The sequence below is a fragment of the Podarcis cretensis genome, assembly GCF_951804945.1.
Source record: "Podarcis cretensis genome assembly, chromosome: 11".
Classification (NCBI taxonomy): Eukaryota; Metazoa; Chordata; class Lepidosauria; order Squamata; family Lacertidae; genus Podarcis; species Podarcis cretensis.
The window spans coordinates 63175823-63202619 of record NC_137180.1 but is presented as its reverse complement, the minus strand read 5'-3'; the positions used below and the strand labels follow the sequence as shown (position 1 = coordinate 63202619).

At 48.2% G+C, this 26797-nt stretch overlaps 1 protein-coding gene across 2 annotated transcripts in view; it reads left to right on the top strand.

The window, feature by feature from the left end:
- The window catches only part of NOL6 (nucleolar protein 6), a 65833-nt gene that overhangs the window by 23774 nt on the left and 15262 nt on the right, over window positions 1–26797 (top strand). For both annotated transcript variants that reach the window (XM_079994736.1, XM_079994737.1), the window contains exons 15-23: window positions 2024–2099; window positions 6049–6189; window positions 8022–8139; window positions 9987–10141; window positions 12803–12966; window positions 13881–14033; window positions 15381–15478; window positions 24175–24299; window positions 26554–26643. In XM_079994736.1, the coding sequence (XP_079850862.1) occupies window positions 2024–2099; window positions 6049–6189; window positions 8022–8139; window positions 9987–10141; window positions 12803–12966; window positions 13881–14033; window positions 15381–15478; window positions 24175–24299; window positions 26554–26643 (1120 nt within the window). The remainder of the gene's footprint in view (window positions 1–2023; window positions 2100–6048; window positions 6190–8021; window positions 8140–9986; window positions 10142–12802; window positions 12967–13880; window positions 14034–15380; window positions 15479–24174; window positions 24300–26553; window positions 26644–26797) is intronic.

Below are 26797 nucleotides of genomic sequence, written 5' to 3'. Positions count from 1 at the left end.
ATGAGTCCCTCGGGCCTTATCCGGCCCATGGGCCTTAGCTTGGGGACCCCTGCATAAGAAGATCCTGCTGGTTAGGGTGAACAATAAATAATGATATCACCAGTAACTAGCCATGATGGAGCCAATGCACTGCCTCTGCGGTCAGAGGCAAGATCCTTCTGAATACAGTGGTACCTTGCAAGACGAATGCCTCGTAAGATGAAAAACTCGCAAGACGAAAGAGTTTTTCGTTTTTTGAGTTGCTTCGCAAGACGAATTTCCCTATGGGCTTGCTTTGCAAGACGAAAACGTCTTGCAAGTTTGTTTCCTTTTTCTTATAACTGTTAATACCCAGGGTGCATTCAGGGGGTGCAGTTGCGACTTGACTTCGAGGAGCAACTCATAGCACGCGGTGTGGTAGCCTTTTTTGAGGTTTTTGAAGACTTTGGTGATTTTTGAAGCTTTTCCAAAATCCGTGCTTCGCAAGACGAAAAATTCGCATGACGAAAAAACTCGCAGAACGAATTAATTTCGTCTTGCGAGGCACCACTGTACCAGTTGCTGGAAAATGGAGGGAAGGGTGGTCTTGGGTTCAAGTCCTGCTTGCAGGTTCCCACAGGTGGGAACAGAATGCTGAACTAGAGCGCCCATTGGCCTGTTCCAGCAGGCTCTACTCACTTTCTTACCACATTCTCGTTCTCCTCTTTTCATACTATTCGTAAAACATAAAAGCGGGTGGCGCTGTGGTCTAAACCACTGAGCCTTTTGGGCTTGCCGATCAGAAGGTCAGCAGTTCGAATCCCCGCAACGGAGTGAGCTCCTGTTGCTCTGTCCCAGCTCCTGCCAACCTACCAGTTCAAAAGCATACCAGTGCGAGTAGATAAATCAGTACCACTGCTGTGGGAAGGTAAACGCTCTGGTTTCCGTCACGTCCCGTTGCTCCAGAAGTGGTTTAGTCCTGCTGGCCACATGACCCAGAAAGCTGCTTGTGGACAAATGCCGGCTCCCTCGGCCTGAAAGCAAGATGAGTGCCACAACCCCATAGTTGCCTTTGACTGGACTTAACTGTCTGGGGTCCTTTGCCTTTACCTTTATCTTATACTACACTCATACCTTGGGTTACAGACACTTCGGGTTGTGCATTTTCGGATTGCGCACTGCGCCAAACCCAGAAGTACCAGAACAGGTTACTTCTGGGTTTCAGCGCTCGTGCATGTGCAGAAGCGCTAAATCTCACTTTACACATGCGCAGAAGTGCTGAATCGCAACCCGTGTGCGCGCGGACGCTGTGCTGCGGGTTGCGAACGTGCCTCCCGCACGGATCATGTTCGCAACCCGAGCGTCCACTGTATTCATAATTTCATAGATCCACTAACTTCTCCCACACTAGCCGTGGCAATGGAACATAAGTTTTTTCTGAAGCAGTGTACCTTTAGTATCGGACAAACCACAGGGTGGGCCTGTTGCTGTCAGTGGCTGAACTCAGGGCTATTCTTCTAGAAATGGAGGTGCCAGAACTCACCGCGAACACCCCCTTTGTTTTATTATAATGCCGCCCACCTGAAAGATGCTGGAACTGAGCTCCTGCAAGCTCTGGCTGAAAAAATGCCCCATCTGTACTCATGGGCTGTCCACTGTTGGCAACAGGATACTGGGCCAAATGGTCTGAGCCCACCAAAGCAATTCAGGCGGCAGCCTTGGCTGGTCCCAGAGGAAGCTGGTGCTCTTTTGCCCGTGCCACCACAACCTCCTTAGTTGCTGATGCCACCATCATCCTGTGAAGGCTGGCGAATTATCTGTCCTAACAGAACGTTGCGTAAAGAAACCCCCGTGTTCTGCAGGCTCTCCTCACTGGGTGCATTTTTGACTTTTGTGGTTTCACCAGGCATTGAGCCCATGTAGGCTCTCCCAAGCTTTTATCGACGTCTTTGAAAAAGCATTAGAAACTTCGTTTAAAAAAAGAAAAGAGAGTTGATTAGAAGAAAGGAGCGTGTTCCCTGTTTAAAGGCCTTTCATGGTTTGGCACTCTCTTATCTCTCTGCAGACACATGGACATTCCGGAAAATTCCATCTGCTACACAGGTGCCCTGCTGGAGCCTGTGATCAAGATGAGGCGTGAAGTAAGCAGCCTCTTTCTCCTCTGTGAATTCATGTCCTTTGAAATGCGGTGGAATGTCCCCTTCCTCTCCTCTCCCCTTGTCCCCACCCCCAGGAAATCTGTTCCATAGGGCACAGGGAAAGCTGAGAAAGTCTGTTTTGGAAGCACAATGGCAAAGTATGTATGTATGTATGTATGTATGTATGTATGTACAGTCATGAGGAACGCCTTATGAGGAACGGCTGAGGGAGCTGGGCATGTTTAGCCTGGAGAAGAGGAGGTTAAGGGGTTATATGATAGCCATGTTCAAATATATAAAAGGATGTCACATAGAGGAGAGAGAAAGGTTGTTTTCTGCTGCTCCAGAGAAGCGGACACGGAGCAATGGTTCCAAACTACAAGAAAGAAGATTCCACCTAAACATTCGGAAGAACTTCCTGACAGTAAGAGCTGTTCGAGAGTAGAATTTGCTGCCAAGGAGTGTGGTGGAGTCTCCTTCTTTGGAGGTCTTTAAGCAGAGGCTTGACAACCATATGTCAGGAGTGCTCTGATGGTGTTTCCTGCTTGGCAGGGGGTTGGACTCGATGGCCCTTGTGGTCTCTTCCAACTCTATGATTCTATGGTTCTATGATTCATACCTTGGGTTCCAGACGCTTCAGGTTGCGTTTTTTTGGGTTACGGACTGCCAGAACCCGGAAGTACCGGAACGGGTTACTTCGGGTTTCGGTGGTCATGCATGCACAGAAGCACTAAATCACACTTTGCGCATGCGCAGAAGTGCCGAATCGCAACCCTCGCGTGTGCTGCTGCAGGTTGCAAACGCTGTGGGTTGTGAACATGATCCGTGCGGGATCCACTGTACGTATGTATGGATGGATGGATATATTAAATGTGCATACCGACTTTCATCTGAAGATCACAGAGGGGTTCACAACACAAAAAAGCAACATGAAAACATAAAATACGTAATGAAATAAAAGCAAACCAATTACCCCCCCCCCCAACACTTTAAAAAAGCCATAGATTGTTGTGTCCTTCAAAAAATGGGAATGCAGGCTCCATTGATTGACACCTCCTCTGCCTTATGAGGAACGGCTAAGAGAGCTGGGCATGTTTAGCCTGGAGAAGAGGAGGTTAAGGGGTGATATGATAGCCATGTTCAAATATATAAAAGGATGTCACATAGAGGAGGGAGAAAGGTTGTTTTCTGCTGCTCCAGAGAAGCGGACACGGAGCAATGGATCCAAACTACAAGAAAGAAGATTCCACCTAAACATTAGGAAGAACTTCCTGACAGTAAGAGCTGTTTGACAGTGGAATTTGCTGCCAAGGAGTGTGGTGGAGTCTCCTTCTTTGGAGGTCTTTAAGCAGAGGCTTGACAACCATATGTCAGGAGTGCTCTGATGGTGTTTCCTGCTTGGCAGGGGGTTGGACTCGATGGCCCTTGTGGTCTCTTCCAACTCTGTGATTCTATGATTCTGCCCTGTTAAGTCACATCCACACCATATGTTTAAAGTGCATTGATACCACTTGTGCCTTCCCCCAAAGTATTCTGGGAGCTGTAGTTTGTTAAGGGCGCTGAGAGATGTTTAGCAGATTCCACAGAACTACAATTCCCAGAGTTCCCTGTGAAGAGAGACTGACTGTTACAGCACTATTGAGAATGGCAACTTTCAATTCTGTGTTGTTGTTGTTTTCCTGGTGTCTGCCCTTTTTTGGTTAAGGGCAGCTATGAGAGCAATTTCCCAGAATCACTAATTGCAGGTTTTGGATGAGAGTTGTTGAGGTATCAATGTGGTGATGGGGAATGGTTAGCCCAGTTCCCCTCGGGCCATGGTCCTCATCCTGATCAGAGAGGCCCATGCAGCTGCTGTTTCAGGAAAACCCAGAAACCAGACTTGTTAAATGCATTCACAGATGGAACATGCAGGCGTACCTCTACTTCCGTATCCCTCTGGATACAGAATCTTTGGGTTACTGCCACGGCAAACCCAGACGTGTATACTTCCGGGTTTCGCCATGCATGCATGCATAGAAGCGCTCAATCGTGGCGTGTGCAGAAGTGTGTCTCTATTTACATAATTTTTGGGGTGCAAATGGACCCCCAGAACAAATTAAGTTCATATCTGGAGGGTCCACTGTATTTTCTAATTTGGTAGTTATCCTCCCGTAAAGGGCAGTGTCTATTGTGCCAAAATAAAAAGGTCAGGTGGTTATGTCACCTGGCTGTGTCCAGGCTGGTCTGCAGGTGGCACCCTTCAGCTGTGATATTTCGGACGGGAGTGTGTTGCAATCTGCTTTAGATCTGCTTTCTTTAAAGGAGCGTCAAACCGACTGCCAAAATCCAGTTTCTCCTAAGAAACCGGTGGTCTCACGCTTCAAGCACGCATGGGAGACAGTCTCTTTCCACATGTGTTGTGCATGGTCTCCCCACACATCTGGGCACTCCCTGTGGGACTGGCAGACTTTTCCAGATCTCCCCCCCCCAAAAAAAAAATGGAAGGGTGAGTTTCGGACTGTCCATTCCTGCCGATTCACACTTCTCCAGATTTTCCCCAGCCAAGAAATGCAGATTTTGTATGCCATGTTTTATATATTCATGTTCTCCCAACTAGGCCCTTTTGAAAGATATCCTGCTGCAGATTGAGAGGCACAGACAAGATGGATCTTTTGCTATGAACTGGATGAATATAACCAGTCTTAAATGTTTTGGGCTACCGCTCCTGCCTCGCCACCCTCAGCCAGCTATCTTTCTTTAATTTAGTAGCATGTAAGGGATGTGGGTGGCGCTGTGGTCTAAACCACTGAGCTCAGGGCTTGCCGATTGGAAGGTCAGCGGTTCGAATTCCCGCAACGGGGTGAGCTCTCATTGCTCTGTCCCAGCTCCTGCCAACCTAGCAGTTTGAAAGCACGTCAAAGTGCAAGCAGAGAAAATTGCTGCTTTAAAGAGAGGCCAGGCCACTTTTTCAGAAGTATTAGGGGAAAGGGGAAAAAAGGGATATCCGACTGATCTCTCAGCTGGGAGATTTAAATCTTTGAATGAGGCTTCTCTTAAGTCCATGGGCAAACGCTCTTCATGAGAGATCAGTGCTTCAACTATGGCAGAGTGTATAGAATAGATTTGAGATTTGGGATGCTGGTTATGAGAAAAGACATTTAAACCTCCCCTCTCCTCTCTGCTCAGCAATGGGATGTGTGTGGGAATGAGAACAAGTGAGATAGAGTATGTTTGTGCATGTTGCGTGCTTGTATTTTTCTGCGCTGTCTGTGTCGTGAATGTGCTGCAGCCCCTTGAGAGGGTTGGCCAGTCTTTAGAGTTGCCCTCCCTCCCCCCCAATGGAACCATTCTTGCTATACCTGCCTTGTAACTTGGGATTTTAGGGCCCTCATATTTGCGGGACCACCTCTCCCAGTCTGCCCCGCAGAGGACCCTAAGGTCCGTGAATAACCATAGTTTAGAGGTCCAGGGCCCTAAGAAAGTCAGACTATCCTCCACCAGGGCCAGGGCCTTCTCAGTGATGGCTCCAACCTGGTGGAATGCTCTGTCCCATGAGACCAGGGCCCTTCCTTCCGCAGGGCCTGTAAGACAGAGCTATTCCGCCTGGCTTTTAATTTGAACTTAGCCTGATCTTTTATTCCCCTTCCTTCCCTCCCTCTCCCCCTTTTATGAAGATTACCTGCTCTGGGATCCCACAGCTAATTCTCCCCTGGTCTCCTCGCTGGCCCAAATAGGACTAATTTAGCCAGCTAGCCCTGGTGATCATCTAATGTTTATTGGACGGATTTCCCCCCTAAATTGATTTTTGAATTCTGAATTTATTGTTATTCACATTTTATACCGTCTTTTATGCTGTTTTTTTGTTGCATCAATTTAGTGTTTTAAATTTGTTGTTAGCCGCCCTGAGCCCGGTTTTCTGAACCGGGAAGGGCAGGGTATATAAAAATAATAATATTATTATTATCTTGAACAGCCGGCAGGTACTGGTGAGGAGGCCATGCTGAGCGTCGTCCGCTCGTACGACGACCTGAGCCGCAAGCTGTGGAAACTGGAGGGGCTGCCGCTGACGGTGACGTCCGTGCAGGGGGCTCACCCTGCCCTCCGGTACACCGATGTGAGTTTGAGTACACGAAGGGGGGCTGTCTCCTGCGCCAGAATGCATGCTTCTCTGGCAACGGTTTTTGTGGCGGGGCAGATTGCGAGGGAGGCAGGTGCACAAGGAATATTGTGCATTAGTATTTGGCCACCCCGGGGGGTTGGGAATCTGTTGGGATACTGCCAGGGAGACGGGGGCTTCAGGCAGGCCCCCAGCTGGCTCCGGACTATCACCGGTCTCCCGTGGAACAGCATCAGTCAATTAGCGACATGAGACTCAGATACGTTCCAAGACCCATGCACTGTCAGCATCGCCCTTGAGCCAGTGCACCAACTGGACTCATGCACTTCAACCCCGACTGGGCTAGGCGAGCTGGGTAGCACTGCCAGTGACCACCTTTCTCACAGGGACAGGTCACCGTGCTGTGGACTCACAGCTTAGAGCTGAGAGCACCGGATTCACTTGACCAATAATACAGTCGTTGCGCAGCAGAGTTTTGCAGAGTATAAACCACTCGGAGAGCAGCTCTGTAGAATATCTTCCTTTTATTCTATAGCTACAACTAAGATACAAAACTATATACAGAGCTAAAAGATCTAAGCATAAATCAGTGCTACACTGAGAGTCTGCAGCTGCTCTTAGCAGCAACCTTATCTCTAGACACGATCTCTAACACTCTCTCTGTCTCCCATACACTGACTGACTCACTCGCTGACTGACTCACTCACTGAATAAGTAGAAAGCAGAACATTGCTCCTCCTCTCTGTAGAATCAGCAGGCTCCTCAGGAGATTCTTGGATATGGGAGGGGTGAAATCTCCTCATGCACAACCTTTCAGGAAAGGGTTTAATCATCCACAACGGAAGATGCAGACAGAGAGAGCATATTTACGGCTTTATTCAGCGTAGTCCGGAACAAAGCATGACTGCATCCCTTCGTCTCCAGCGAAAACAGCAAAGCAAAAGTTCCCAGCGAGAGCTGGAAGTAAACAGGCATGTGACACACAACAGCCTGTTCCCTTTTAAGGTGGAACGGAACTAGATCCTAACAGAATCCTCCTGAAATGGCAGATGTCTGGTATCTTTTGCTCCATGGGTCATCCCAGAAATCTATATGGGGAACATCCGTTGGTAAAAATGCAGAGATGTCTTCTGTTGGATACAACCCTTGGTCCCCCTAACTCAGTGCTGTCTAATGTAGGGGTAAGCAATGTGGTGCCATGCAGAAGGTTTTTGTACTACATTTATTTATTTATTTATTCATTCATACATACATACATACATACATACATACCCCGCCCATCTGGCTGGGCTTCCCCAGCCACTCTGGGCAGCTTCCAACAAAATTTTAGAAATACAGTAATGCATCAAACATTAAAAGGGACGTGGGTGGTGCTGTGGGTTAAACCACAGAGCCTAGGACTTGCCGATCAGAAGGTCGCGGTTCGAATCCCCACGACGGGGTGAGCTCCCGTTGCTCGGTCCCTGCTCCTGCCAATCTAGCAGTTCGAAAGCAAGAAGTGCAAGTAGATAAATAGGTACCGCTCCGGCAGTATTTGTCTGTATTATATATATATATATATATATATATATATATATATATATATATATATATATATAAAATATTTATCATCATAATCGGCCCCCAGTGAATTCTGCTTTTTAAATGTCTAACAAAGGTGTCCCAGAGAGCCACCCAGCTTCGTTGCAGCCCCTTACAATTGGAGACTGGGCATTTTCTGCCGGGGTGTGTGTGTGTGTGTGCCCTGAGGATGCGCTGCTACCTCGAGATCTTGTGTGGGTTCCCATTTTTCTTGCTCCTCTTAACGAGCCTTCCTGGTTCTTTCTCAGGTCTTCCCTCCGGTGCCTGTGAAACCCGATTACGCCTACCACGCCAGGATCGAGGGCCGGGAGTCTCTTCTGCCCTTGGCGGAGAAGCCGTGCCCGGCGTATTTAGCACCAATGAAAGGCAAGGATGGGTAAAGTGGGTGGCATTGTCTCAAAGTGGGCAAGGGGCATTGTGAGTCCCCCCCCCGCTTCTACTTCATTTTGTAGTAACCAAACAAACCCCTGTGTTGCAAAGAGAACGTCAGCAATGTCTAGGCAACATGATGACCATGTACATACGCCATAGACAATCTTTATAGAATTCCTTCAAACCATAACAGGTCCAAAATGAAATCTTTAGTCTCAAAGTCTCTGGAAATCTTTAAATGATGCGAGGTGCCAGACTTTGTATGATGACAGACAAGCTGTGAAGCTTTGTGTATTCATCAAATATGGTGTCCAACACTGAACAGTGATTCTGGATATATACTATGTCATAATGGCACTGTTCCACAGCATTTGATATTTTCATTTACATACATTCATTCGAAATAAGACGGGTTTATGAAGCAATTCTATATCCACCCACCACGCTGACGAAGAATTCTATGAAACAGTAGTCTATATCCGGAAAGCTTCACAGCTTGTTTGTCATCGTACAAAGTCTGGTACCTCGCTTCATTTAAAGATTTTTATGTACTGTATTTTTCGCCCCATAGGACGCACCGGCCCATAGGACACACCAAGTTTTTTTGGGGGGAAATAAAGGGAAAAAAATTTATTTCCCCCCCAGGCGCTTGTGGGGCCGGCAGCGGGGAGAAGCGCTCTTCTCCCCGCCTCCCGCCTGCAGACCAGGTCCGGGGACAGCGGGAAGACGCGCTGCGCCTCCCAGCTGTCCCCGGAGCTTGCGTTCTTTTGGGGGGGGGGGAAATGAATAAAAAAAATTTATTCCCCCCCCCCCAGCCGCGGCTGCCGCCCCAAGCCTTGCGCGCCCGGCAGGACCTCCCGCCGGGCACGCAAGGCTAGCGGACACTCGCCCGAAGCACGGGGAATCCTCCGGAGGGCTCCGCGTGCTTCGGGTGGCAGGCTGCCGCCCCAAGCCTCGCACGCCCGGCGGGACCTCCCACCGGGCGCGCAAGGCTTGCGGACACTCGCCCGAAGCACGGGGAATCCTCCGGAGGGCTCCGCGTGCTTCGGGTGGCAGGCTGCCGCCCCAAGCCTCGTGCGCCCGGCAGGACCTCCCACCGGGCGCGCGCGGCTTGCGGACACTCGCCTGAAGCACGGGGAATCCTCCGGAGGGCTCCGCGTGCTTTGGGTGGCAGGCTGCTGCCCCAAGCCTCGCGCACTCGGCAGTACCTTCTGCCGGGCGCGCAAGGCTTGTGGACACTCGCCGGGGCTGCAGGCTGCTGCCCGCAAGCCTTGTGAGCCCGCGGGAACTCCCGCCGGGCTTGCAAGGCTTGCGGATAGCTTCCTGAAGCCTGGAGAGCGAGGGGTTGGTGCGCACCGATGCCTCTCGCTCTCCAGGCTTCAGCGAAAGCCTGCATTCGCCCCATAGGACGCCCACACATTTCCCCTTCATTTTTGGAGGGGAAAAAGTACGTCCTATGGGGCGAAAAATATGGTAAGTTGGATAATAGGAATGTAAAGTTTCAATTTGAAAAACCAAATAAATGAACTGAAAAAAAGAGAAGTTAGGTTATCCCTGTCCAGACTGGGGCGCAGCTGGGCCACCAGCCGAAGCTGAGGGAAGTCACCCCACGCTTCCAAGGCCACCTGGGCTTCGGGCAACAGCAAGGGGTCCAGGAGTAGCCCCAAGCTACGTACCCGCTCCTTCAGAGGAAGTGTAACCCCATCAACCTCCTGGTCATCTGCTCTAGGGAAGAACACTGCTTCACCTTATCTGGATCTTCGCCTGCCCTCCTCCTGCTTCCATGCTGCTCCTTGCGCCTTCCGTTAACTCTTTTGCCTCCTCCTTCCCTCTTGCACCAGTGATCTGCCACATGGAGGGGAGCGGTCAGTGGCCTCAGAGCAAGGAAGCCATCCGGCGAGTCAAGGCCGCCTTCCAGCTGCGGCTGGCAGAACTTCTCCACCAGCAGCACCATCTGCTCTGCAGGGCTTCGCCCACCTTCACGGACGTGTATAAGGTAGTTGTGCCAGAGGGTGGGTGTGTTCGTGCACATTTGGCCCCCGCAGATGTGCAGGAAGGTGGAAGCCGTTGCGAAATATGACCAGGGGCCTGCTATCTTGAGAGAGAGAGATGGGAAGCAGGACTCACTCCATCAGTTCCGCTGTGACAGGCCAGCTCCATCAAGTCTCCTCTCTTGTCACCTGGGGGCAGCCATGACATCCAGCTGCCTCGCTGGGAGAGATGGAAAGCAGAAGGCTCAGCCGGTCAGCTTTGCTGAACACCCGGCTCCACCAGGCTCCTCCTATGCCTGAACTATGCAAGCTGGCCATTATAAGAACAAATGTTTATATATTCGTGCTTGGGTTTGATTTTTTCCTCTGCCCTCCTCGCACCTTTCCCCTTGTGTGTCGTGCTTCTTTAGAGCGTAAGCCTATGGGCATGGGCTAATAATAATAATAATAATAATTTATTATTTATACTCCACCCATCTGGCTGGATTTCCCCAGCCACTCTGGGCGGCTTCCAACAGAATACAGTCTTACCTCGTGTTACAGACTCACCAGGTTGCATTTTTTGGGGTTACTTCTGGGTTTCAGCGGTCACGCATGCACATAAGCGGTAAAATGCGCTTTGCACATGTGCAGAAGCGCCAAATCGCAACCTGCGTGTGCGCAGACGCGCCGCTGCGGGTTGCAAACATGCATCCCGCATGGATCACATTTGCAACCCAATGGTCCACTATATTAAAAACATAATAAAACATCAAACATTAAAAACTTCCCTAAACAGGGCTACCTTCAGATGTCTTCTAAAAGTCAGATGGTTGTTTATTTCCTTGACATCTGGTGGGAGGGCGTTCCACAGGGCGGGCGCCACCACCGAGAAGGCCCTCTGTCTAGTTCCCTGTAACCTCACTTCTCTCCGGGAGGGAACCGCCAGAAGGCCCTCGGAGCTAGACCTCAGTGTTTGGGCTGAATGATGGGGGTGGAGACACTCCTTCAAGTATCCTGGGCCGAGGCCGTTTAGGGCTTTAAAGGTCAGCTGTATTGTTTTAACGTCACTTTGGGTGCAGGGCTGAAGAGCAGTGTACAGGTGCTCTCAGTACACAATTATAACAATTTCAGACGCAGACTCCTCCCGATAAATCTGAAGCAAATTCAGAATATTGCCCCTAGCTTTGGGCGCCTACTCCATCCTGCTCTCCTCAGCAGCACCCAGCACCACACATTCCATAATCTTGAAGGGATTTTGGCTCTCTGGGACCCTTTTCCTGCTACAAACTTCGCTTGACTTTGTGGTTGGTGTTTGGTGGACTCATCTCTGAGCCTCTCGCATGGAGAAGATGACTCTCTAAGGGCTGAGATTAAGGACTTCTGGTTTTCTGATGTTCATCTCGCACGACCCTTGTGTAAAGTTCACCATCAGGTCCAGAAAGGCCACCTTACCGTGACTTTTTGGTGCAAATTGGTCTCTTGCCTTCTTTTGCACCCTAATTGTATTTATTTATTAAATTTGTATACCCATAGGTCTCAGGGCAGTTCACAACATAAAATTACAATATAAAAAACACAGACTACATAATAAGAGACCTACATTGGCTCCCAGTATGTTTCTGAGCACAATTCAAAGTGTTGGTGTTGACCTTTAAAGCCCTGAATGGCCTCGGCCCAGGATACCTGAAGGAGCATCTCCACCCGCTTCGTTCTGCCCGGACACTGAGGTCCAGCTCCGAGGGCCTTCTGGCGGCTCCCTCACTGCGAGGAGCCAAGTTACAGGGAACCAGGCAGAGGGACTTCTCGGTAGCGGCACCCGCCCTGCGGAACGCCCTCCCACCAGATGTCAAAGAGAAAAACAACTACCTGACATTTAGAAGACATCTGAAGGCAGCCCTATTTAGGGAAGCTTTTAATGTGTGACATTTTAATGTAATTCTCATCTTTGTTGGAAGCCGCCCAGAGTGGCTGGGGAAACCCACCAGATGGGGGTGTGTGTATTAATAATAATAATAATAATAATAATAATAATAATGTGTTATTTATTATTATTAAAGCACAGAACATATAATAAAAACAAAAAGCAAAGACAACCCAATGATGTTCTCTTCCACAACACATTCAAAACGGCACCAGATGCTCATAAGCCAAAGGCTTGGTTGAAGGGTAATGTTTTTGCCTTGAACTTCTGCTGCTCCTGCGATTTTCTTTATTTTTGCGCTTTTCACATTTCTAATTTACTGCACATGGCTCTGAATTGCAATATTTTGTGGAACTCGCCCTGGGGTCATTGGGTGAAGAGCAGGCTTTTGGCATGGACTCAAGATGGTGGGCTGAAGTTGAATGTTGGAAGATTCAGGACTGCCGAACTCCCTCCCACAAGAGACAGTGATGATCACAAACTTAGATTAGGGAAATGTATGGAGGAGAAGGCTAGGAATGGCTGCCAGCCATGATGGCTGTGCCCTGCCCTCCAGGGTCAAAGGCAAAGCTACAGAATCCCGGTTGCTAGAAACTGCAGGATGGGAAGGGAGCTCTTGTGTTCGAATCCTGCTCCCTGGTTTCCCACAGGCATCGGCTTTGCCCCTGTGAGACCAGGACGCTGGGCTAATGAGCCATTGGCCTGATCCAGCAGGCTCTTAAGAAGCAAATAATTTCCCCTCCTGTTCCTCCCTCTTTCTCAGGACGGCTATGTCTTCCGCCTCCAAGTGGCTTACCACCGAGAGCCCCAAATCCTGAAGGAGGTGGTCACCCCCACAGGCATGCTGAAACACGAGGTGACAGAAGAATCCGTGCATCTGGAAGTGGAAACATTGCACCTGCCGTTCTTGACCAGCTCACTTCATGGGTAAGCGGGGAGAGGTCTCCCCTTCTGAGAACGATGCCTGCGAGACACAACGGCCGTGGTGTTCCCCTGAATCCCAGTTGATGGGAATCACAAGGGCAGAGAGCATTGCTTGTGCACTGCGGTCCTCCTTGCGGGCTTACAACAACAACAAAAACAAATAATAATAATAATAATAATAATAATAATAATAATAATAATAATATAATGCCACCCATTTATCTTGGGAGAGAATGGAAGAATGTGCCTTTGGGGGTGAAGTCAAACTATCGGGAGCTTGCAGAGCCTGCTGTGGCTGTAGAGACCAATGTGGGAGAGACATGTTTTGTTGCAGCTGGGGCAGATGAAGGCGTCCAGTTGTCCATGGCATTTTTTTCTCTCTGCTTTCCTCCCAGCGGTCAGTCCTCCTCTGGTCATTGCAATAAGAATAAGAATAATAAATTTATTACTTATACCCCGCCCACCTGGCTGGGTCTCCTCAGCCACTCTGGGCAGCTCCCAACAGAATATTAAAAACATGATAAAACAACAAATATTAAAAGCTTCCCTAAACAGGGCTGCTTTCAGGTGTCTTCTAAAAGTCAGATAGTTGTTTGTTTCTTTGACATCTGGTGGGGGGGGTGTTCCACAGGGCGGGTGCCACCACCGAGAAGGCCCTCTGCCTGGTTCCCTGGAACCTCACTTCTTGCAATGAGGGAACCGCCAGAAGGTCTTCGGAGCTGGACCTCAGTGTCTGGGCTGAACGATGGGGGTGGAGATGCTCCTTCAGGTATAGAGGGATTCCCACTTGGCAGAGTTGATGTCGCCGGTCATCTTAATAATAGCTTTTTTGGTTTGCTTTCTGTTGCCTTCGGATTGTGGTGACGTTGCTGGCAGATTTGGCAACGGGTCTCAAATTGTTTGCTTTCTCCCTATAGCCTCCAGCAGCAACATTCTGCTTTCAGCGGCTCCTGCCGTCTCACCAAGCGCTGGATCAGCGCTCAGCTGCTGAGCGACAGCGTCTCGGAGGAATGCGTGGACTTACTGGTGGCCTCCCTCTTCCTGTCCCCAGCACCCTTCACTGTGCCCAGGTAAGGGCCCAGCCAGCGGGACACCTGCTTCACAACCTCCTGAGTCCGTTACACTCCTTTTTTAATTGCTCCTTGGTCAGGTTTTGACGTCCCTTCCATGAATAGGAGCAGTCTACCTGTGAGTGCTGGGGGCAACACCACCTTGCATTTGTGATGTTCCCAAAATACAAACCTACCCTGAACATGCTCCTTGCTGGATCAGACCCCACAGCACTTTTTATCCTGAAAGGCAAGGGGTTCGACGGGATGACCCTTTGGTCATGTGGCTTAGGGCCCTCGTATTTACGGGACCGCCTCTCCTGGTCTGCCCTGCAGAGGACCTTAAGGTCCAGGAATAACCATAGTTTAGAGGTCCCGGGCCCTAAGGAAGTCAGACTATCCTCCACCAGGGCCAGGGCCTTCTCAGTGATGGCTCCCACCTGGTGGAATGCTCTGTCCCATGAGACCAGGGCCCTGCAGGATTTAACCTCCTGAAGGGAAGGAAACTGCTGAAAAAGTTTGCTGACCCCTGGTCTAAACCACGGAGCCTCTTGATCAGAAGGTCGGCGGTTCGAATCACCGCAACAGGGTGAGCTCCTATTGCTCTGTCCCAGTTCCTGCCAACCTAGCAGTTCGAAAGCACACCAGTGCAAGTAGATAAATAGGTACCGCTGCAATGGGAAGGTAAATGGCATTTCCATGCACTCTGGTTTCCATCACGGTGTCCCGTTGTGCCAGAAGCGGTTTAGTCCTGCTGGTCACATAACTCGGAAAGCTGCCTGTGGACAAACGCCAGCTTCCTCGGCCTGAAAGCGAGATGAGCGCTGCAACCCCAGAGTCGCCTTTGACTGGACTTAACCGTCCAGGGGTCCTTTACCTTTTTAAAAAAACATTTTAAGTCAGTTTTGTTTCAACAAACTTTCCCAGTTAGGTGAACTGACCTCCTCTCCCTGGGCTGTTCGTTTTGTGTTCTTTTTAAACATCTGCTGCTCGAGTTTCTTTTAAAATAATTCTAGCTCTTTATAAGAATATGTCTTTTAGCTGGCTTGAGACCTGTACAGTGGTGCCTCTGGATGCGAACAGGATCCGTTCCGGAGCCCTGTTCGCATCCTGAGTAGAACTCAAACCGCATCTGCGGGTCGCGTTTCACCGCTTCTGCGCATGACGTCATTTCGAGTGCCTGTGCATGCGCGAGTGGTGAAACCCAGAAGTAACTCGTTCCGTTACTTCCGGGTCGCCGTGGAGTGTAACCTGAAAACGCTCAACCTGAAGCATATTTAACCCGAGGTATGACTGTATGTGAAATTAATATAATACACAATACAGCTAGAATAATGCTCGCCTTTTGTGACTTTTCTCTCCCTGCAGCTCTCCGCAAGTGGGATTCCTTCGGTTCCTTTTCCTGCTCACCACTTTTGACTGGAAGAACAGCCCCCTCATCGTCAACCTGAATGCTGAGCTGAACGGTGAGAGAGGTGGAGGGAGGGACAGTAGAAACCGAGAGAGCCTTCAGGATCAGGCCGATGGTCCCTCTTGTCCAGCACCCTGTTCTCACAGTGGCTGACGAGATGCCGGTGGGAAACCTGCAACAGGATCCGAGCACGAGAGCAACACTCTCTCTCCTTCAGTGGTTTCTAGCACCTGGGATTAATAGAATCAAAGAATTGTAATAAATAATAATAATAATAATAATAATAATAATAATAATAATAATAATAAATTTTTATTTATACCCCGCCCTTCCCGGTTCAAAAACTGGGCTCAGGGCGGCTAACAACAAATTTAAAACACTTAATTATAAAAACAGCATAAAATACAGTCTAAAAACATGAATGACAATAAAATTCAAAAGTCAATTAGATAATCCCCAGGGCTAGCTGGCTGAATTGGTCCTACTTGGGCCAGCGAGGAGGCCAGGGGAGAATTAGCTGTGGGGTCTCAGAGCGGGTCTTCATAAAAAGGGAGGGGGAGGGAAGAGAAGGGAAATAAAAGATCAGGCTGAATTAAAATTGAAAGCCAGGCGGTTAAATCCTGCAGGGCCCTAGTCTCATGGGACAGAGCATTCCACCAGGTGGGAGCCATCACTGAGAAGGCCCTGGCCCTGGTGGAGGATAGTCTGACTTCCTTAGGGCCCGGGACCTCTAAACGATGGTTATTCCTGGACCTTAAGATCCTCTGCAGAGCAGACCAGGAGAGGCGGTCCCGTAGATACGAGAGTCCCATAGATACTTGTAGAGCTGGAAGGGACTGGGTGTGGGTGTGTGTAATCTAGTCCAACCCCCTGCAGTGCAGGAATATTTTTGCCTAGAGTGAGTCTCGAACGCACGACCCTGAGATTAAGAGTCCCATCCCCTACCGACTGAGCTGTTCCACCATATTTTGAAATTAACAGGATGAACAACTAATACATAGCCTAGTCACGTAGAACCATAGTTGGAAGGGACCCTGAGGCTCATCTTGTTCAGAAGCATCTTTTCCTCTGACTGGAGGCAGAACTGAGGAGCCACTGATAGCCTCTCTTCCTCCAGGAATTTGTCTAACTGTCCTTTCAAGCCACCCAATTTGGTGGCCTCCTGTGGAAGTGAGTTCCATAGTTTAGGTGCTGCGTACTTCCTCTTATCTGTCCGGAATCTCCCAACTTCCAGCTTCACTGATTCTTCCTTTTCTTAGGGAAGCCTCTTCCATGCTGAGCAGTCTGAGGTTTCCTTGCCATAGGGCTCGTCTTGGAAGAATTAAGAGGCCAAACCTTCCTTGTTAGGATTAGTACGATGATTTCCTGCTTTCCTTTTGCCTTCCTTCCAAGGAGGGCTTAGCAACCTGATCCCCGCAGTGAAGCCAGGAGCTTTTGCAATTGCAGTCCGGCTTGCCAAACCTCCCTGCTCCTTTTGTTGCAAAGAACATTCGACTTTGCTGTGTTAACATTGCTCTTTTCTTCTCATTGTTTGGAACATGAGAAATGACTTGGCCGGGTCCTGCATTCCATCTCCTGCCAGTACCCAAGAGAAATGCCTCTGGGAGGTTGCAGGCAGAGCAGGAAAGGAGTGGCTGTCATTGTTGTTGGCCCCAGAACCTGCTATTCAGAGGTATACTTCCCTTATATATGGAGGCTTCATTTTCTCGCTGTGGTAATGGCATCAGATAGACCTCCTCGTTGAATTTACCTTGGCTTTTTTCCTTCATATATATATTTTTAAAGGGAGGATCTTCGAGTCCAGCAAGACATGGGTTGAATTTCCCGTGGCTTTTTAAAGAGATGTCTGATTTGGCCACAGTGATACATGCCTTAATTGCTTCCTATTTGGATTACAATAACATGCTCTTCCTGGGCTGCTGCCTTTAAAAAGTGCTCTGAAACATCAACAGGCCCAAAGGGCTGCAGCCTGATGATTGATTGGGGCTGGTTATATGGAGCAGGCGACCTCCTTGTTACAACCATTCCAGTAGCTTGTTGTTTAGTTGCTTAGTCGTGTCCGATTCTTTGTGACCCCCTGGACCAGATCATGCCAAGCACTCCTGTCTTCCACTGCCTCCCACAGCTTGGTCAAACTCATGCTGGTAGCTTCGAGAACACTGCTGGTAGCTTCAAGAACATCTCGTCCTCCGTCATCCCCTTCTCCTTGTGCCCTCCATCTTTCCCAACATCAGGGTCTTTTCCAGAGAGTCTTCTCTTCTCATGAGACGGCCAAAGTATTGGAGCCTCAGCTTCAGGATCTGTCCTTCCAGTGAGCACACAGGGCTGAGTTCCTCCAGAATGGATAGGTTGGATATTCTTACAGTCCATGGGACTCTCAAGAGTCTCCTCCAGCACTATAATTCAAAAGCATCAATTCTTCGGCGATCAGCCTACTTTATGGTCCAGTTCCCACTTCCATACATCACTACTGGGAAAATACCATTCCAGTAGCTACCGATCTGTTTTTGGCTCCTCATTCATCTGCATACTGGTTCCTGTTAAGAACTGCCACCCCCTTCTGGTCTCTTCTGGCTGATTTAAATGCTGGGGGAACCTTTGCAAGGACACTGACCAATTTAGACAGTTTCCCCATTCCTCTCAAAAATAAGATACTCAAGTCTTGGCTTTCTATCGAGTTCTTTGCAAAGATATTTCCATCCTTAGTATTTTACCTTCCCCACCACCTGCTTCTGTCCACACACGGCTCACGAAACCAGTTAGTTCCCTCATTTAGAAGTCTTGTCTAGATAAGCTTGGTTTGCACCTAGTACCTATTCTAGATCATCATTTTTTTCTAAATGACATTAGTAAATGTCAACAGTGCAGAAACTGGGAGGGGGAAACCAGGTTGTTCTCTGATTCAAAGGTCTAGTTGAAGGAGGTATAATTCTTGTGTCTGCTGACCCAAACCTCCTCCTTATTCCAAAGCAAACATTACCGTATTTTTTGCTCTATAGCACGCACTTTTCCCCCTCCAAAAATTAAGGGGAAATGTGTGTGCGTCCTATGGAGCGAATGCAGGCTCCTTGGCTTCAGCGATAGCAACGCGAAACCTCCAAAGCGCAGAGGGAGCGTGTCCAGAGGAGGGCAACCAAAATGGTCAAAGGCCTGGAAATGATGCCTTATGAGGAACGGCTAAGGGAGCTGGGCATGTTTAGCCTGGAGAAGAGGAGGTTAAGGGGTGATATGATAGCCATGTTCAAATATATAAAAGGATGTCACATAGAGGTGGGAGAAAGGTTGTTTTCTGCTGCTCCAGAGAAGCAGACACGGAGCAATGGATCCAAACTACAAGAAAGAAGATTCCACCTAAACATTAGGAAGAGCTTCCTGACAGTAAGAGCTGTTCGACAGTGGAATTTGCTGCCAAGGAGTGTGGTGGAGTCTCCTTCTTTGGAGGTCTTTAAGCAGAGGCTTGACAACCATATGTCAGGAGTGCTCTGATGGTGTTTCCTGCTTGGCGGGGGGTTGGACTCGATGGCCCTTGTGGTCTCTTCCAACTCTATGATTCTATGAAAGGAACCCAAAGCCTCCATAGCCCAGCGGGAACTCCCGCCACGCTCCTGAGGCTGTGGGTGAACGCACCTTGAACGCACAGAACGCACCTTGTTTTAGAGGGGGAGAAGAAGAAAAAATTCTCCCCCTCTCTGCGTAGCGCCCCTTCAGCGAAGTGGCAGGAGAAATGGAAGGGGCTCCGTTTCTCCTGCCGCTTCGCTGAAGGGGCGCTGAGCAGAGAGGGGGAGATATTTTTTTTCTTGTTCTCCCCCTCTAAAACAAGGTGCGTCCGATGGTCGGGTGCGTCTTATAGAGCGAAAAATATTTTTTATCCTTTCATCCCCATGGAGTTGAGACAACTTATATCATTTACGTACTGTGCGGTTCTGCAATAGGCGTTCTGTTTGCTTGCCGAGTTTGAAAAGTAGCACATGCATCGAAGCTTGTAAACGTCTCGAGAGCAAGTGCCTGTTATCTATAATATTTGGATCATTCAGCCTTGTGGAAACACAGATGGATCATTAATGATATGGGAAGCAGATCTGAGCTTTGATGTGCCATATGTCATAAAGCCCCACTTAAGACTGTCTCCACCAGAATTAAAGCTTCCCCATGACTGGTGCCTTCTCCCACTTAATCTCCGCTGCACATTTAAAACACTCTCAGCATGCTTTTGGCAAGAGGGTTGAATGAAAACGCTGACATGTGGGAGATTTGTCAGGTCATCCCCAGATTTTGGACCCAGGAACGCTAAGCGGTAAGCCAGATAACAGGGCTCTCCTCTGCCAGTTCTGCCTTCCATGGGCACGTTCCCCAAAGAACTGAAAATTTTAGCATATAGACAGCAGACAATAGCTTGCTTTACTGCCTAGCCGCGGAAAACTGGGGGTCTGTTTGCTCTCGTTACAATACGATAATCTTTATTGTCATTGTCCCATACAGAACAACGAAATTGAAAAATCTACATAAGACACTCAAAAACCAACAAGCCTGCTATCCCAGCCTGGTTAGCCCCCTAAAAACTCTGATACCCCATAATTAAATACAATATTTAAAGACTACCTTACATTGCGTTTAAAACGAAAATCGCATTTGGATAGAAACTGTTTCTCAGGCGGCTAGTCCTAGTCTTAATAACCCTGTACTTTCTTCTGGAAGGCAGAAGCTGAAAGAGATCATTTCCGGGGTGCGCACTATCCTGCACTATCTCTGCAGCTTTCTTAGGGCACCTGGAAGCACAGATTTGATCCAAGGTGGGAAGAGTGCACCCAATTATTCTCTTCTCAGTCTTTACAACTCTGGACAGCATTGTTTTCCCCCTGACCATGCATCTCCCAAACCACACGCACAGACTTAAGAACATAAGGGCCTACAGGAACAGACCAATGGCCTATCTAGTCCAGCATCCTTGATCCCACAGTGGCCAGTCGGATGCCTGTGGGAAACTCACAAGCAGGATTCAAACACAAGGGCAACTCTCCCCTGATGTGACTTCCAGCAACAGGTACAGTGGTACCTTTGTTCTCGAAACTTAATCCGTTCTGGAACTCGGTTCCAAAACCAAAGCGTTCCAAAACCAAGGCGTGCTTTCCCATAGAAAGCAATGCAAAATGGATTAATCCGTTCCAGACTTTTAAAAACAACCCCTAAAACAGCAGTTTAACAATTTACCTCTATTGTTGTTCTGTTAATGGTTCTCTTGGCCTTGCAGCTTTTATCCATTTCCGCAGTCGCACAATCAATCAGTCGCTGAACTCTGTTCCACACAGTCACAAAAGCAAAACAAAAAAAGTGACAAAAACACAAAATTAATAGCAAAAGCAGACAGACCTCAGCGTAGCACTTAGAATGGAAGCGTTGCACTCAAAACGGAGCATGTTTGGTTTCTGAAGAAAGTTTTTGCAAACTGGAACACTTACTTCTGGGTTTGCGCCGATCGGGTTCCAAGTTGTTCAAGAACTAAGGCAGGGGTCAGCAAACTTTTTCAGCAGGGGGCCGGTCCATTGTCCCTCAGACCTTGTGGGTCTTGGCTATTTGCAGATTAGTTGCGCTGCAGAGCGCTTGCTGGGGAGACCACACATTACAAGGAACGCAAAATAACCTTTTGCTAGGTTTTAATATCAAAAACAAAAACTCCTTTTACATTAATTATAATATATCAATAAGCCCAGCCCAGGGTACTGAGAGCTAGGTGCTGCTCTTTATATACTATACCCAACAGCTTAATTATCACACCTTAACAGCATCTGCTACACTGCTTCACAGCTGTAAAACTGGGTCACGTTATTTACTCTGGCCCTTAAAGAAATACACATCTTGTGGAACAATAATGAACCTTCAAATTTAAAGAGACCATTCAACAGTGGGGTGCCGGACTATACTTTTTTTTGGGGGGGGGGGAGAACGAATTGCTATGCCCCACAAATATTTTTTTTATATAATATTTATTAAGGTTTTTTAAATACAAAATGCAAAAATAATAAACAATATAACATGTATCATAACATATTTTCAAAGCTTCTTTGGACTCCCTCACGTCTCCCGCTCCCACTTACATCATTATAAACTTTTACCAGCAATTTATCATCTTGTTTACATTCTTAAATCCCGTTCATTTAATTTAGTCTAATAGTTCTCCCAAAGGTTTATGTTTCCCTCCATCACACTTGTCATCCAGATTACATCTATTTTAGTGGTGCTCAATTATTTATAGTCTGGCATCCTTCTTAACATTCAACCAAATTACAATATTTTTGTAAATAAATTCTAAATTTCTTCCAGTCTTCTTCAACCCTTTCCTCTCCCAGGTCTCGGATTCTGCCGGTCATCTCAGCCAGTTCCATATAGTCTATCAGTTGCATCTGCCATTCTTCCAGTGTGGGTAGATCTCGAGTTTTCCAATGCTTGGCGATGAGTATCCTTGCTGCTGTTGTTGCATACAGGAAAAAAGTTCTGTCCTTCTTTATCACCCTCTGGCCGACAATACCCAGGAGAAAAGCTTCTGGTGCTATGCCCCACAAATAGCCCAGAGATGCTTTTTAAATAAAAGCACACATTCTACTCCTGTAAAAACACCAAGCAGGCCCCACAAATAACCCAGACGTGCATTTTAAATAAAAGGACACATTCTACTCATGTAAAAACATGCTGATTTCCAGACCGTCCGTGGGCCGGATTGAGAAGGCAGTTGGGCCGGATCCAGCCCCCAGGCCTTAGGTTGCCTAACCCATGGACTAAGCTTTTCGAAAACCAGGGTACCACTGTATTCAGAAGCATTGCTGCCTCTGGCTGTGCCTGTTTTGACTGACTACAAGAGCTGAGCATGTCCCCAGTTTTAACCCGAAATAAATGAATATAGAAGGACAGAATATTTCTATGCCTAATGAACAGTGTGGTCAAATGAACAAATATTGGGCTCAGAAAGGTGGCTTCAACTTCCATCGCCCGCCCCAACCTCTTCCAACCAATTACAGTGGTACCTCAGGTTAAGTACTTAATTTGTTCCGGAGGTCCGTACTTAACCTGAAACTGTCCTTAACCTGAAGCACCACTGCTGCTGCCGCGCCGCTGGAGCATGATTTCTGTTCTCATCCTGAAGCAAAATTCTTAACCTGAAGCACTATTTCTGGGTTAGTGGAGTCTGTAACCTGAAGCGTATGTAACCTGAAGCGTATGTAACCCGAGGTAACACTGTATTCAGACAATCCACACTCTGCCTCTCCAGCAACATAGATCTGCTCTTGTAATCCGCCTCCACGCAGCCTAATCGAGGGGCAGCTAGATGGTGGGAAGAGAGTTTGTTTAATTTTTATCATGGCATTTCAAGGAAGGAGTCTCTTTCTCTGTGTTGATCAGAGGGTCAGGAAGCAGCATCACTGTGTTTTGTCAGATTTGCAGATCCCGAGGCAGACAGGAGCAAAGGTTATCTCGTTCACCTCCTGACTCAGAGAAAGGATTGTCTGCTCCCGGTGCTCCAGAGCCTGACCTCTGCATGCATGAAACCAGAAGCCCGGGCGCCATTTTGCTAAAGAGGCCTGCGGTCCAAATATTTCCTCGTGAAACAACTCGACAAGATTAATCCTCGCTTTTCTAAGAGCTTGTAATTGCCTGCCTTAAAGGACCATTAAAGTGTAGCACAGCAGGAACCCACCCCCTTGTCTTGGTGCAGAGCATAGCATTCTGAAAAAAATTCAGCTTTCCTTTCAAGAAAAAAAAAAGATCTATGAAGCAGGTTTCTAGCTCTCATGGCTGTGAAGGAGGAGGAGTTTGGATTTGATATCCCGCTTTATCACTACCTGAAGGAGTCTCAAAGCGGCTAACAATCTCCTTTCCCTTCCTCCCCCACAACAAACACTCTGTAAGGTGAGTGGGGCTGAGAGACTTCAGAGAAGTGTGACTGGCCCAAGGGCACCCAGCAGCTGCATGTGGAGAAGCAGAGACGCGAACCCGGTTCCCCAGATTACGAATCTACTGCTCTTAACCACTACACCACACTGGCTCTCATTAGACTACAAGCGATTTTAGACTACGAACGATTTTAACTGTTTACAATGGTTCTTAAGATAAGTTATAAATTTCCCCCATTCCTTATTAAAATTTTGGTCTCCCTGATTTCTGATTCTTCCGGTCATTTTAGCCATTTCAGCATAGTCCATCAACTTGATCCGCCATTCATCGCTGGTAGGGACTTTATCTTCTTTCCATCTCTGTGCCAATAACATCCGTGCTGCCGTGGTCGCATAAATGTCTAGTCTGCTAGGTTGGCAGGAGCAGGGACCGAGCAAGGGGAGCTCACCCCGTCACAGGGATTCAAACCGCCGACCTTCTGATCCGCAAGTCCTAGGCTCTGTGGTTTAACCCACAGTGCCACCCTATGTGGTATATGTGACTGTAAAATTTTAATCTGAAAAACCAAATAAATACATTTATAAAAATAATAATAGTAATCGTGATCTGGGAACACGAGGAACTGCCTAGTTTAGAATCTAGCCCTTTAATGTCCACACTGGTAGACAGCTGCAACTTCCTAGGCAGGGGACATGCCTGACCAGCCCTACCTGAAGAGGCGGTGATTGAACCCGGGTCTTCCAGTGAGATGGGTCCTTCTTTTCTCTTGTCTCTTGCATAGAGTGTTGTAATAGGAGGGCATCAGAGAAACTTTGTCCGCTTCCCCTATTGCAGCGACTTCTGATGCCGTGATGTTTTTGCATGCAGATGCAGATTACGTGGAGATCAGGAACCATTTTGTGGCCGCCCGGCCGCGCCTCCCCGTCATGTTCATCGCCACCCCCAGGGACCGCCAGGACTCGGCGTGGACCAAGGAGAAGCCTTCTGCTCAGGTGAGTCAGCTGCAGCCTTCATCCCCTGGTTGGCCAGGTCAGACCTTTCATTCTTGGCCTCTTCCGGTCTGTCCTCTCTCATTGAAGCCTTTTCAACACTGCTAAAATTGAACACAGCAAAGGATATTTGAGGTGGCAGTGCATGGGTTCTCCCCAGTCCTTTTTATCTGGGGGGGCTGCAGGGGTATGCATACACTTAAACATTTTGTGAACCTAAGTTTGGCCTCATTGAGGGGGCAGTATTTCAATATGAGTAAGAAAATGAGAGTAGCCCTAAACATTTTTTTTTTTTAGAAAAAAAGCACTGGTTCTCCCCTTCCTCATCTTTTTTATTATATACAGTGGTACCTCAGGTTACATACGCTTCAGGTTACATACACTTCAGGTTACAGACTCCGCTAACCCAGAAATAGTACCTTGGGTTAAGAACTTTGCCTCAGGATGAGAACAGAAATTGCGCGGCGGCAGCAGCGGGAGGCCCCATTAGCTAAAGTGGTGCTTCAGGTTAAGAACAGTTTCAGGTTAAGAACGGACCTCCGGAACGAATTAAGTACTTAACACGAGGTACCACTGCATACCGAATTTTTCACTCCATAAGATGCACCAGATCATAAGGTGCACCAGGTTTTGGGAGGAGGAAAACAAGAAAAAAATATTCTGAATCCCAGAAGCCAGAACAGCCAGAGGGAACTAGCTTCTGGGATAGCCTCTTGCTGTCCTGGCTTCTGGGATAGCTGCACCAAGCCTCTTCAGGGCAACGGAATGAAGGCTCCCCCTGCCTGAAGAGGCTGCACGTGGCTAAGGCAGAAGCCAGGAGAAGCGCTTCGCTGAAGGGGCAGTGCGCAGCTCTCCCTCTCTGCGCAGCGCCATTCGCTCCATAAGACACACTCACATTTCCCCTTACTTTTTAGGAGGAAAAAAGTGCGTCTTATGGAGTGAAAAATACAGTATCTAAATTTTTTATTAGTTTTTTAACTTATCACTTTCAACAATAATTAAACATACTTTTATATCTTATAGAATTTTTTTACTTCCATCAATCACATCTGAATTTTCCCCCAATCTATTCATTTAATATACATTTCTAGGTTAGGCTGACTGGTGCAAGGTCACCCAGTGAGTTTCATGACGGAGTGGAGATTTGAACCCTGGTCTCAAAGGTCCTAGTCTAGCCCAGTGGCTCCCAAGCTTTTTCAAGCCACTGCCCCCTTGGTTCTATAAACTCATGCCCACTGCCCCCTACCGCACCCTATGAAAAAGCCTTTATTCATAATGGCACACCCCACTCAGGAAGGTAAAAGGTAAAGGGACCCCTGACCATTAAGTCCAGTCATCGCCGACTCTGGGGTTGCGGCACTCATCTCACTTTACTGGCCGAGGGAGCCAGTGTACAGCTTCCAAGTCATGTGGCCAGCATGACTAAGCCTCTTCAGGCGAACCAGAGCAGCGCACGGAAACGCTGTTTACCTTCCCACCAGAGTGGTACCTATTTATCTACTTGCACTTTGACGTGCTTTCAAACTGCTAGGTTGGCAGGAGCAGGGACTGAGCAACGGGAGCTCACACCGTTGCAGGGATTCGAACCGCCGACCTTCTGATCAACAAAGTCCTTGGCTCTGTGGTTTAACCCACAGCGCCACCCGCGTCCCACTCAGGAAAGTAGCAACACAATAAAATTCAAAGCAGTAGCAGTTACACCTTCATTTGGAATCCAATTTAATTCAACTTTTTAAATATTATTGTTTTATTGAAAGAATTTTCGTTATAAAGAAATACAGCGGTACAGAGGAAAGGAGGGGGAAAAGAATAAAGATGTCACACACACACACATACTAGTTTCTTTAATTCAACTCGGTTATCCAGTGCTATCAGCTTTTCAGAGTCTGATGGTCATTTACACCTCCTGCACCTCCCTGTCGCCCCCTTACTTCTTGGCGTCCCTCTAGGTTATTCCCCCCCCCCGCCACGGGACGGTGAACCCCACTTTGGGAACCCTGCTCTGACCTCTACACCGCACTGGGCCTCTCCTTTTGAGGAAAGGTCTGGAGGCAAAGGCATTACTTGGGCCAGCTGCCTCTGAACTTCCTTTGCTCTCCTGCAGAATCGAGCCAGGCCTTGCAAAGGTGTGGCGGGGGTCCTTCCAGATGCACCGGCCCTTGCCAAATGCCCTCGCGTGCCCACCGTCGGCGCTGGCTGTGAACGGTTCTTAAAACCTCTCCCTCTCTTCTGCCTCTTCTTCTCCACCCCACACCAGGTCCTGCAGCGCCTCTTGGTTTTGGCTCAGGAATCTCTTCAGGTTTTGGAGAAGCAGCTCATGGACCCTCTGGGAAGCCAGGATGTGAAGGCAAGTTTATTTAGTCATTTATTCTATTTAGTGAAAATAATAATAATAATTTATTATTTGTACCCCGTCTATCTGGCTGGGTTTCCCCAGCCACTCTGGGCGGCTTCCAACAAAGATTAAAAGTACATTAAAATGTCACACAGTAAGAACTTCC